Consider the following 13,632-nt stretch of genomic DNA (forward strand, 5'->3'; position numbering starts at 1 on the left):
TCCATTGATTCTCTAGTGAGGTGATGCACGTTTTCATTATTCCTACAGCATCCGTCCCTTTCGTGTGGGCAGATTCTGCCCTTTGGCTAACATGCCAACTGATACCTCTGAGTAAATTTGACTTAGTCTTTATGGGCAGGGCAACCAGCTGAGCAGCGTGGCTCTTTTCCCTTTCTGGTCATTTGATGTATCTTAGTAGACTGAAATTTGAACCATATAAGATAGATGATTTTAACTCCTTCCTGTATGTTATCCAATTCCTCCATTAAAAGCAAGTGGCTGGGCAGTTTAAAAACATTATTTTAATTTAGAATTCCCCTTAGAACCATGAGATGATCATGATAATGACAAATTTCCACAGATTAGTGTCTGCTTTAAAACTATTTTTTTCTTTGTCTAAATTCAGAATTTATGCTTAAGTTTCTGATGTTCATTTGTAGTCCTGTTGTAATAATTTTAACATTCTTATGTGTTAATTACTCATGGAATGATCCAATTCTCTTACAACCACAGTAACAACTACAAGGAAACATTGACATTTCAATATCATAAAACCCAATGCCGCTGTTTAAAAGGTTCTACCTTCGCCTTCCAAAGGCAGTTCATTACAGGTTATGGGTAACTTTCCCGTAGCACATTTTGCTTTTTTTTTTGAAATAATGTGGGCTTTTCAAAATAATAACGTAATATTTACAATATAGTTTATATGTATCAGGTGTTTTACATTTGATCATGTCAATAACTCATGCAGTTGGTTCCATTATTATTATTCCCCCAATTTCACGGCTGTTATGAGGAGGATGTGGACTGTGCAGACTCTAGAGCCCTCTATTTCCCACTGTACCTGTGAAGAAGCTTCCTTCTAATGACATGCCAGGGTGGGAATGGTGGACTCCAATTTCTTTGGGTTAGGGAGGTGTCAGTAGTCGGGCATACTTATGTGCTGATTTATTCATGGCGAATTTAAACTTATGCTGTTATTTTATTTGCAGAACTATGGAGATGGGACTCCCTATGACCACATGACCAGCAGGGACCTTGGGTCACATGACAATCTCTCTCCACCTTTTGTCAATTCCAGAATACAAAGTAAGACTAATTTTGAATTAGCATGCATTTTTTGAATGTTTATGTTTTACCTTGGAAGGGAGAATAAAGCCCAGACAGAGATTCTGTATTTTAGGAACTTGGATTTTCAGCCAGTTCGCTATAGTAATTTTAAATTGCAGAAAAATATTGACAGTCTGTGCTTGGTAATAGCATATACAGGACTAAGTTTTACAACCATGTGGAATTACCTAATTTCAGTGATACTGAATCCATGTGGAAAATTTGTGTTTCTTGTAAAGCACTTCTCCCAATTTCAATGTTGCAACAGTTATTTTCTTTCTTTCTTTCTTTTTTTTTTTTTTTTTTTGCGGTACGCGGGCCTCTCACTGTTGTGGCCTCTCCCGTTGCGGAGCACAGGCTCCGGACGCGCAGGCTCAGCGGCCATGGCTCACGGGCCCAGCCGCTCTGCGGCACGTGGGATCCTCCCAGATCGGGGCACGAACCCGTGTCCCCTGCATCGGCAGGCGGACTCTCAACCACTGCGCCACCGGGGAAGCCCGCAACAGTTGTTTTCTAAGTTTAAGGTTGATGAACTGAAAGCAGTGAATATTTAAAATAATATCATTGGGCCTATCCATTGTCAATGAGATAAAGTCAGTGTTAGCTTGAATTTTTATTAAAGGGGTCATGGAAATCCCTTTAATAATAGGTTTAGTGTGCTTAAATCAAAGTAGCATGTTCAAGTTGAATTGTAAAGTCTGGTTATGTATTTATCAAGGCGTGAACTTTAGTGCTGATGGTCTAGGAGGTCCCCATCCTACTTCATGAAGTGAGCTACATGTAGTTTGAGACAGTCTTCGAATTTCTAGCATGCCTTTCCTACTGGCATCTTTAGCTTTCGTTTCTGCTTTGACTACCCTGTAGGGATTTTTTTTTTTCACAGCAGTAACCTGAGCAATGGAAAGACAATTTATAATGGCTTAAAAGGTCCCAATAGCTGTTACTTTAGTTTTGATTGGAAAAAAAAAGATCCCTGTTCTAATAAATGTGAGTTTTAACAATATTAGTAAATCTCTCAATGTGGCCAAATCCTGTTGTGAATCCATCAATAAATGAGGTTAAATTTCATGTCCCAGGCTGTTGGACTATACTCCAAGGAAAACACACAGCCATATATATATCACTCTGAAACCATAATTGCAGATGCTTCTGAGAAGTGTCCCAGTTTTTAAGCCTTGGACACTATACTTGTTATTTAAGGTGTATATTGTTCTTGAATCTCAGTCAGTTTTTCAAAAGTCACCATCAAATCCATCTAAAGGGACTTCAGGTATTTAACACACTATAGTCAAAGCAGAGAAATACTAGGAATTTATTTATTTATTTATTTATTTATTTATTTTTTGCGGTGCGCGGGCCTCTCACTGTTGTGGCCTCTCCCGTTGCGGAGCACAGGCTCCGGACGCGCAGGCTCCGGACGCGCAGGCTCAGCGGCCATGGCTCACGGGCCCAGCCGCTCCACGGCATGTGGGATCCTCCCGGACCGGGGCACGAACCCATGTCCCCTGCATCGGCAGGCGGACTCTCAACCACTGCGCCACCAGGGAAGCCCTAGGAATTTATTTTTAATGGGCCATAAAGTGTCATCCCAACTTTGAGGACCACGTTCTCAAAGCTGTGTTTGACCATAGGTTGTTCTTATGTTTGTTCTCTTTTTTTTTACTTTAACTTTCATATTTATGTTTTAACTTTGTAGCTAAAGTAAAAATCCCAGGTTTTTAAATCCATTGTTGATAAGAAATGCAGTGTTTCCTGTTTCCAGGACAGACAGATGCAGGTGACTAGATATATTTGTCAACTTAGATTTTAAAGAAAAACTTTAGATTTTTTCCATGACAGTAGTAATAATTCTAGAATCTCATATCATCCCATCTCTATTTCTCCTCATCCAGCTTCATAAAATAAAAGATTAAGCTGAAAATAATCATCTTGAGAAGTAGCACGTAAAGAGTATATTAAAGGTTTTCCTTGGAAGATTCTAAACCTATCCTCCAATGAGCTAACGTAAAATAGGATAAATTACTACTCATATTGAGAAGTTTATGTTATGTCCATGAAAAACAGTTTTCCTAAAGAACAACATGATAAGTTAATATTACAGAAGACACCAAACAATACAGAGATACCAAATAATTGTTCTTGTTTGTGTATCCTCCTGGGTAACTGTTTTACGAACCAAATTCGTTTTTCAATCCAAACAGTATTAAAATATAAGTGGGCTGAGAGTCTAGAGCTGGAATGGAGAGAGCTGACTCTTTTCACTTAGTTGTTGTTTAAGCTGAAAGTCCATGTCAGCTGTGTTCTTTTATCCTGTCTGCCCTCCTTCCCATTAAACCCTTAAATATGGAGGCCAAGACAGTCTCCTGCATTGTGGTAGGAAATGCTACTATGTCCGGGAGGCTCCCACCCACTGTTCCCAATGAAAGGACTTCTCTGTTAGATAAGCTGTCTGGTCTGAAACATGGCTCTTTATTGTTTACAAACTGCTACATTTTCCACCTCAAGCAGATTTTTGCACAGAAAAGAATTGTGCCCGGGCTAAATGGTTTATCTGACATTAACGGTGCAGTGTCAGACTGGGGTCAGGGAAGTCACGCTCAGAGCCAGAGGGCATGGCGCAGTGTGCAAAAAAAAGGGAGGAAAAGACATTTAAACCACTATGAAATACCTTGCATCTTTACTTTGGAAAAGGATTAAAAAAATATTTTTAGAGAATTAACTAGGATGCTGCATTACAAATCCACCCCCCCCCCCCCACTTTATAATTTCTCACATCCCAAATGCCTTCTTGATTGGCTTGAGTATCTCAGGGCTAGATTCAGGGAACAAAGATGCTCATTGATTTTGCCCAAGCTGCTGTTGATTTAAAATGAAACCACTTTTGAAATGAACCATGCTTGGTGCTATGCTGTACCTTTACAAAGAGAAGAGAGATCGTTTTCAAGAAATTAAAGACAACCAATTTACAAATGAAGACAAAGATAAAATAAGACCTATTAGTATAGCCAATAATTTGAACTCACCGAATATATGGTATATCCTAAACTGCTCTTTGTGTCCGAACCCATATTCTGTGTTGTAATCTTTGTGGAAGTTTTCGTTCTACCAAAAGAAGATATTAGTCTTTACTGTAAGTTTTTGACAACAATATCTACTTTCAGAATCCTTAGTTTTCATGAAAAGTGCATAGGATTTCTTTACATGTCAAAGATTTCATTCTGCTGTGATGTCACATTAGGGTAAAAGCTATAGCATCAGAAATAAATCAGCCACTTTATTAGACTAGATTCTCTGTTGTCAAATCAATCAAGTCTGTGACTGAATTAGGCGTCTGCTACAGAAATAAGTGACACTAATTTTACGGGAAAGAGTTATTAACTGCAGATGACCTATTTTTTTGGTAAACTGTTCACTTAGGTTTTATTTTATTGTGAGGAAAGAAAGAAGTAATGAGCCACTCTCTTCTTTTAGGATTGAATTATTACTATATATTTTGTTCTTTATGGCAGTGCACTATTTTGGAGGAATGATGCAGGCACTGCTAACATTTGCTTATAATTTCTGTTATAGTAACAAAACCCTTTATTACAATTCTGAACTCTGACTTCACATGAATGGTTTTGCATAAATGTTACAGATTTTGTAATCTAATACTTACCTCTGGCACCAAAATACAAAAACTTAATTTATTTGTGTATCTCAAACTAATGCAAAATGGTATATAATTTATAAGTAATAGGGTGTCTCCATTAATTTATTCCTTTAGAAATAAGCTTGCATATCTGAATATAATACCTTGTTTGGTATTAGTTTGAATCCCTAAACTAAAAATAAACACGCGAACACAAGTGCACTTGCATGCATGCACACGTACGTGTGCACGTGCACACACACATGCACACCTATTGTGCTAGAAGAATTAATGACATTTGGTTTATAAGGGTGCACTGCTCCTTCCACTGCTGTCTGTAGTTACAGTTGCCATACAGAGTTTTGGAAGTTGATATTGTGTAAATCCTTTAAAGAAAAACATAACTAAAGTAAACAAAAAAAGCAAGCCCTGAAATTTGTTGTTTTAAAGAATAAGTGTGTATGGCTTTTTGTTTTTCTTTTAGTGTGGGGAAGTCTTGAGGAGTTGAGATTTCAGCACTGAGTCATCTAGCTGACTGCCTGCCTTGACCAATTCATATAGTTCCCTTTTTAAATTAAAACATTTTTTATTGAGGTATAATTGACATATCACATGATACTAGTTTTAGGTGTACAGCATCATGATTCAATATTTGTAGAGCAGACTCTTTTTTTTTTTTTTTTTTTTTTTTTGCGGTGCGCGGGCCACTCACTGTTGTGGCCTCTCCCGTTGCGGAGCACAGGCTCCGGGCGCGCAGGCTCAGCAGCCATGGCTCACGGGCCCAGCCGCGCCACGGCATGTGGGATCTTTCCGGACCGGGGCACGAACCCGTGTCCCCTGCATCGGCAGGGTGACTCTCAGCCACTGTGCCACCGGGGAAGCCCTAGCAGACTCTTTTACTTGACAGTTCCTGAGTCCTCACTCATTGTTTTCCTTGGGTAGAGACAAGCAAGCCAGTTTGCATTTTTACTTGTTTGAAATTCCCTGCCCTGTTTTGTATCTGGAGAGAACTAATCACTTCTTCCTTGTGTCTCTGTATGATTATTAATGATAATAATGTACACTTGATCTGTTGGAAACTTGTTCACTGCAGTTATTAAACAGTTTGATTAAACCTTTACAGGTGGTCAGTGGGTAGCTTTCAGAATATGCTAATAGGACGGAGGGGCCATGGGTCCGAGCCTTGTGCTTTTAAAAGGATTATATGCTATGGAATAGTTGAAAATCCTGGCAAGAACTATATGCAAAGAGTACGGATTTTTTTTTAAAAAAAGCATTCCTGCTTGTTTGTTTTGTTTGCCAAGCATGAAGCTTTTGCAGGTAATTGTCCAAATATTTTTTTACAATGGGAGACAGTATATTTTCTAGCTACAACTTTTTGATCCAAGGAAGGATCTAAGCATGCATATTCCTTCTATTGTTCCAGAGCCTTAATTGAAAACCAGATTGTTTGAGTGAGCAAGATGCCAGTAAGATTATAGACGTGCATTGGTAACTGAAGGATGTGAAAAGTGATACTTTGGTACGGTTGGGTGCAGCTTAGTTCAACATGAGCGGCTGTGTTTTTACATGTCCCCTTGTGAATGGTTCGGTTTCCTTATTGTGGTATTTGGTTCCTGTCCCACTCGTGGTACTCCAACAGTGCACTAAATAATTTCCTACCATAGACTAACTGATTTCTAAACTAGCTCAGTGGAACATTTTACTGCAGGATTAGATCGTGGTTCAGGCAGAACTGCAGAAAGCTGCTGGCTTATAGGATGACCTTTGAATCTCATCTGGGTTAGCGGTTGATATTTTGATTTGGTTACTGTGGTCATATTGTGACAGCTGCTAGCTCATTATGATTCGCTTCCACTGCTCCGTTTGCCGAGCAGGAATATTTAGGTTTGTATTACTTCAAAGTGTTTATGACTACCCTGAGTTTAGCCCAGCATAAAGGTGAAGTGTTGTGAGCGCTTTCAAATCCCAGTGGCAGAGGCCAGTGGCACAGTCTTGTAAAACGGCGAATGTGAGTAGATGTTAATGTTAAGGGAGTTTTTCTTTTCACTGTAAAACTGGAAATACCCAATGAAGAGGCTCTTACTTGGAAAACGGTTTTGAAAACCTTAACACACAAAGGAAAAGAATGACCACAGAGAAACATAGTTTTTTCAAAGCATGGATAAGATTTAACTTGACCTCCTGGTTCTGTATCTTATTTTTTTCCATGCTGGAATGTAAATATTTGAAAATAACAAAACCTGGACAAAAAAGGCTGTTATTTGACTTTGAAGTGTCAGAGGTCAAACAGTATTTTAGTAATTTCATGAAAATGGAATTGTGAATGTGGATGTCAGCTCTAGAAATTTTAGTTCACTTTTTAATTGTTCTGAAGTTCAGTAGTGATAGCAGGCTGCTTACTAGCTCACTGGTGAGGGATGTCTGTGCATTTTCAATGCCTTTTTTTTAATGAGTTTTTAGCTTGAGGTTATCTTGATATCATCTGTTAGCTATCGGACTGATAATGTGGTAACAAGCAGTTTCTGAGAGAAGACATGTCTAATAGGGGTTTTATTTCTTGTTAGCTTTGTTTGGGAATTTTGTTATTTTAATGTTAGCTTAAAATGCCTTCCTGAAGTATTAACAAATAAGACTCTTTTAAGTATCATCCCCAATGATCTAATTAATGCTGATTTTGAGTGAAGGCTGGGAGCCAGAGAACTGACTTTTCTACTCTCTTTTGTTACAAATGTCTGTGGGTCTTTAGGTCAGATCTTTTTTATATCTTTAAATTGAGGGGGAACAAGTCTCTAGATGATTTCTGAGGTAATTTTCTCAACTAATGGTCCATTGATCTTTCAGGTATGCCATTTTCTGCTTATACGGTATTTTATCTTTAGAGATGTTTTAGCGTTCTTTCTAATCCATTCGTCTCTATTTTGTGATACCTTCACGTAACTTTGCTAGTGATGTGTTTTCCAAATGTAATTCTTTAAAGCCTGATTCAAATGGATGTTGCTTTTCTACCTCAACTCATTGCAAACTATAGGTAAGGGATTGGATTGATCGGGGATAAAATAGTAACTCACTAAGTTACTGCACGTCACCAGGAGAAAAGTGCTCTGCATGGGCCAGGACTTGGCATAGAGTTGCAGGGCCTCAGTAAATGGCTAGTGGATTGTTTCATTCATGAATAAATTGGGGAAATCAGATATTTGGGTCTAAACCCTAAGTGAAAAGCCCATAAGTTAAAGTCAGGCCTACCTTTTACTGTGTCAAGAAGAAAACCCTAAACCAGGGACAGTCATCTAGGAGTTCATTCTGTCGTTCTGTAACCTTGACTCTACAGAATGTCAGGAAACAGACCATATTACAATGTGATAGATTTCAGTTTTCAATAAACACACCACAGATTATTTTATTTATAAAAGGAAATAAGTAAAATCAATATTTTTCGGAAGGCCACTGAAAACAGTTGTGTGTCTCCAGTATTCAGATAAGGTAACTTGTGTCCTCTCGTCCAGTCAATAAACATCTCTGTTCCTCTTTCGTTAGTCTTGTTTTCTTTCCATGAGGCTGCTTGCTCGATGGTATAGCGTAGCAATGCTGTGATAATCGAACACTTATAGTCAAACTAGGTGGACTAAACCAGGCTTCTTTAAAATTTAGAAGAACTGATACCAGAAAAACGTTACTTGAGAACTATGCCTAGCAGAAAAGTGTAGGTCTTCTACATACCAGAGGAAGATTTCTCACGTGGAAAGTTATTGACCCTAAGAGAAAATAAATCGTTTTAGAGTCAAGTCAAGGGAAAAAGCAGTTTGTGTCAGGCAGGCATGCTTTTGCTTGGAAAGAAGGAAAAATGTGACTAATGGTGGCTTACGCATAGTTTTTCTCATACGCGAAGTCTGGTGGTAGGCCGTGGCTAGATTTGGTTTGCAGTTCATTGAAGTCCAGGCTTGTGTCTCTGTGATTCCTTTGTCCCTTCCCTCATTGTCTAAAGGTGACTGTCACAGCTTCCGGAGTCAAGTTTGGGTTTGATGCAGCAAGAAGCAGGGAAAAGGTGAGTCTGGCCGTATGGTCCCCGCCCCCCTACATCCACGGCCATTCTCCAGCTGCAGAATTTGGAGGGGGTGAGAATGTACACAACTGCTTCTCCAGCCTGTGCAATGGAAAGAGATGTGAGAGAAGGGAGTTGAGAATGCACATCGGGCTTAGCCAATTTACAGGGTTTATTTAGTTTCTTTTAAGGGAAGAATCTGTAATTTTCAATTTAGCAGCTTTGAAAATAAAGAACAAGGCTCCAGCTTTCATGTGAGAAGCAAAATATAAAAATGGGTCTCGACTCTGGATTCTGGTCAGCAGATTAGAGAGAAAGACAAAGAGGCATGGAACAGAAAAAGAGTACTGAACGGAAGATGATAGAGAAAGGACCGCGGGAGAGTCGCACGGGTGGGCTGTCCTCATTTCATTGCCAAGGCTGTGCTTTCCTTGTCCTCATCCCGTGATCAAGGCAACAACCAGCCAGAGTCAAGGGCTTCATGTCCTCATGATCCAGAACCTTCTCTTCTAGGTCTCCGGCTTGAATTCCTGCCAGGCTGTCCAGAGCTGCCTGGTCGTGCAACCGCCCACGGCTCCAGCCTCCAGCCTTGTCTCCAGTCCCTGCTGTGGTCTCTGGCAGAGCCTAAGGCTGGGGCCCACTGCCACGGTCCACTGCGGCAGCCGCTCCGAGCCGGCCCGGCATCCTGGAGCAGCAAGGTCCCGGGACATGTCACTTTGTAAGTGACAGAGATCGTTCCCCTGGGCCACTGCCAAACAGGCTCCCGGGAACTTCCCTCCAACCACCTGCCATGTCGCGTGAAGCACTCACACAAGAATGCCCGCTGCCGGGGGCAGAAGAACCTTCTATTTTACTTTAATATGTATATAGTTGTATTGGTTGATCTTTAATGCGGAGGATGAGGTGCAGCCAACAGACATTTAATCTTGGTCAGCGCGCCAGGACTGCATGAAATTGTGGTGAGAGCTGGATCCAACTTCTGGCCAGAAGTTTCCCACCTCTGCTGATCCCAGTCGTGGCATGCATCAGGCCCACGAGAACATGGACTGGGGAGGGACTGTCGATCTTTAAAGGAAAGCAGGATGTGGAATAAACAGTGCCGTTTTCCTTTAGTACAAAGTTTTCCTGTTAAGCTTTTCACTGGAAAGGCATTACCTTGAATTTTGCCTAAGCTGGCCACTTAAAATACGCCTGGCATAGCCTTCACCAGTAACGGCCTTCTCGACTGGACCCTTGGGTGGAGGATCAAACACTTGGCAAACCTCTCACTGCCCCTCAGCCCCAGGGGAAGCAGCAGTAATGTTCAGAGTCTGTTAACCCCACGTCCGTGAAAGTTGTGTGCCTACCTTAAGCGCGCTATTGACCTTCATTTAAAAAAAAGAGAAAATGCCGTAAGCCTGTCGTCTTGTTCACATGATAACCTCCATTAAGGACCAGAGCAGCCAAGGAGCTCAGTTTGAAGCACTGCAGCCTTGAGGGGGCTCGCGGAATAGTGGCCTAGGCTGAGGGTCCCTGCTGTTCAACTTCATGGTGATGGGACTTTGGCTAAATTTCTTATGCGCCCCAACTTTGGCATTTCTAAGGTGAGTGTAGCGATACCTGTCACACTTACCCCAGCATCACCGGGCAGCCGTGCAATGTCGTGGTACACTTGGCAGTAACCACTCTGCTCTCTGGCGATTATCTTAGGCCATTGCCCAGCTACCCATTGGCACTCTGTCACTTTTGTCTGTGATTAATCGAAAATGCTGGAGACTTCGGGTCTTGGGTGATGACAGTTTGAAAACACCTTTACCTTCTATTGAGATTGGAATAGAAGGCAAGAACAGGTGGAGATAGTGTGGAGTGATCACTTCTGAAAACAGCAAGACTGGAATAAAAAGGTTTCTTTTTCAGCCTTTCCACAAAAAACAGTCATCCTAGAAAACAAGTACCTCTTGGGGGCCAACTTCGTGGAATTCAGATGTGCCCCTTGATGAAACATTTGCCTCCAGCCATTTTTCTCTCCAACTTAAATGTTCTCGAGGTTCATTGTTACCCGTGGCGGAAAGCGCCTCGGTGTGGATTTTGAGTGGTGGGCTGGGAAGCCCACTGACGAGTTGAGATTTCTTCACCTGCACTGTAGGTCATCTGCATATGGAGTAACCTCTGGGTAGGATGCTTTTTATCAAGGGGATCCTGTTACACGTCCCTTCTAGGTTCTGGGGAACGTTTTGGAGGTAGCCTTCCAGTTCAGTTTGTTCTTCTCCAGAGAATGTTGCCTGTGCACGTCATCCTCTCATTCCCTTCACTCCTGAGGGGTTCTGAGTCTTTCCTCAGGAACCGTGTATGATTTTTGAGTAGAAAGAGGTATTCAGTGGATCTCATTTTATTTCCTCTTGCAGAATATCAGACCCAGGGACCAACAGTGGCAGACTGTTTGGAGCATAGATTGGGACCGAATTAAATTTATTCCCAAGCACTTAATAGACACATCCCAAATATTTCTCATCTTCTTCATGACTGTTTATTAATCCTTCCTCAGTCCCTTGACACATGTTTCTTAATAGGAAAAACGATAAGGGTGTTTTGCTTTAAACTGGTACAAAATATAGCTGGTTACATTGTTGATGTTTAAAATAAAACCTAGAGAGCTTTCCTACAGCTTGAAAATCCCTCGGAAGCCCTAGTATGGGGGCAGTGGAGGATGGTGGGCCGAGCGAGGCTTGTGTCGAGCTGGCACTGGTTTGACTCCCAGCTCTCCACTCTCCCCGTTAGGTGATTTGGGGTAATCTTTAGCACTCTGATGGAATTTCTCGTCTGAGTAGTTGCTCTGCATTTAAACGGAGAAACAGGAAGAATATCAATACCTGGCCCTTACCTGCAGTGGCTGTGAATGACCATTACACCTACTTTTATTTTCTCTAGGTTTCTTTCTCTGTTCCTTGGGTCTGACCAGCTTGGCAAAAGTAATATGCAGACTTGAGACTCATGTAGTGAGTTTTGGCAGAATGTGGAAGTGATTAATTAAATGCCACCCCCTCGTGGGCCATATTAAAAACTGAATGAAAATGGAATGTGTGTAATATCTGATAACATTTGGTGGAGAAGGGGGAGACAAAAGGAGAGAAGGATGAGAGAGAAAGAGACACATCAAAAGCTAATTTTAAAGCGTTCCGATCTCGAAGTGCGATTTTCTAGCCTTGAATTATCATCATCGGCGTGGCTGCCTGAATCTCTGAAATTACTGGGTTACTAATTGCTCCTGCCTTTTCCTCACCTTGGCTATTCAGACCAAGCCGTACCCTTAACAGTTCAGTAGCCAAATCTGAATGCTGGGGATGCAAGCATAAACTCTTTATGTGTAACTGATGGTACTTGATTGGGCAATACCAAATCGTGGAGAAGAATTTATTGGTGACCTTGTCTTCGTCGGAACTTTCAGAGTATTGAGAAATGAGCCTAATATTCAGATTTGGGGAATCCTTCAAGCTTGGCTTGGCAGGATTAAATTCATGCTTCATATTGTGTGTGTGTGTTTATTTTTCTCATTGCAGAGTTTCCCTTTTCTTTATTTATTGATGGTCTCGCAAATGTTATTTGGAAACTGAGATGCAGCGAGCATAAATATTTTCAATATCTTGGCAGACCGCTTAAGCAGCTGTGGGCAACCTCTGTCAGGCATCCTAGTAACTAGTTAGGGGCAAAACTGACCTATGAAATAATAGTTTGCTGCATAATCTTTTGGTCATCTCCCACTTTTCCTTTACCCTTGGTTTCCTTATTTCTTTTACTGACCTAACTCATGGAGATGTGGTTTCGGTGGCGGGGGGTGGGGGGAAGAACTCTCTGAAATGTTTTGTTACCTCAGAGATAAAACGGTTCAAAATATATACACTTTTTGTGATTGCATTTTCCATTCATTGCAAAGTCCTGTATACAGCTTGAACACCAAATTGAAAATAAAACCATAGAAAGCAGGCCTGCTCAGAGTCGTTTAAAGGCTTTTTAATAGTTAATGAGATTTTGCCCCATACCCTCATGAGTTTCATTTAGTTCTGAAATAAAAATTTATGGCTATTCTCTCAGCTGAGCTGATACTAGTCTTAGGGTGGAATTGAGTTCACACCTGCTCTAGCATAAAAAGAAGCCTCTCTGTGACTCCTGGAAAATGTTTGCAGAGTAGAATGAGAGAACTCACTATCCCTACAGTCCTAACCACAGAGTGATGCTCTTTGCAAACACTAAGGAAGCTGCTTCGTAAATTGGCTCTAATTTGCTAAGATCGTCCATTTCCAGCCCTCCCTCAGTTACCCACGTTCCTCAAGGTGGGGTATGGTTGCGGAAACGCAGTTGGTTTGCATAGGCAGTGGATCTGCATGAACACTGTGAAGTGTACATATGGGAAAATCTTTGCATTTGCTAGGCCATTTAGCTGTCCAAGACATGGTCCGTTAGTCCGGCAAAGTACAATGGCTTTTCTGAGTACTCTAGTTAAGGGGCAGGATGTGTAAAGCAGTGTACACTTAGGCGGATAATTAATAATTAGTGTAAGCTTGTAAGGCTGTAATATAATATATAAATTGAAGCACCTGTTAAAGTTTTATCAGAGCAGATCACCTTGCCTTTTACTACGAGGGAGTATCCCTCCCTAGAGACAAAGAAAGTGCTCCCACTGCAGGCAAAAATCTTAATGACCAAGGGAGGGCTGGTTTTTATATCAAGTCGGTTTTCCAAGGTCACTGTGATTAGGCAACGTGTTTCAGCGGTCACGTTTAAATAGCGTTCCTATACAATACTATTTTGTATGCGTTTGACTGCAGGTGACAAAACGCGGTTTAGAAAAAATGTTTGGGCGCGTTCTGATATT

The 13,632-nt window shown here is 41.1% G+C and overlaps 1 protein-coding gene across 6 annotated transcripts in view; it reads left to right on the forward strand.

The window, feature by feature from the left end:
- TCF4 (transcription factor 4) overlaps window positions 1-13,632 on the forward strand; it is a 361,655-nt gene that overhangs the window by 125,285 nt on the left and 222,738 nt on the right. For all 6 annotated transcript variants that reach the window (XM_082852925.1, XM_082852924.1, XM_082852920.1 and 3 more), the window contains one exon: window positions 993-1,089. In XM_082852925.1, coding sequence (XP_082709051.1) covers window positions 993-1,089 — 97 coding nt within the window. The remainder of the gene's footprint in view (window positions 1-992; window positions 1,090-13,632) is intronic.

Source organism: Leucopleurus acutus (genome assembly GCF_964270905.1).
Source record: "Leucopleurus acutus genome assembly, chromosome: 13".
NCBI lineage: Eukaryota > Metazoa > Chordata > Mammalia > Artiodactyla > Delphinidae > Leucopleurus > Leucopleurus acutus.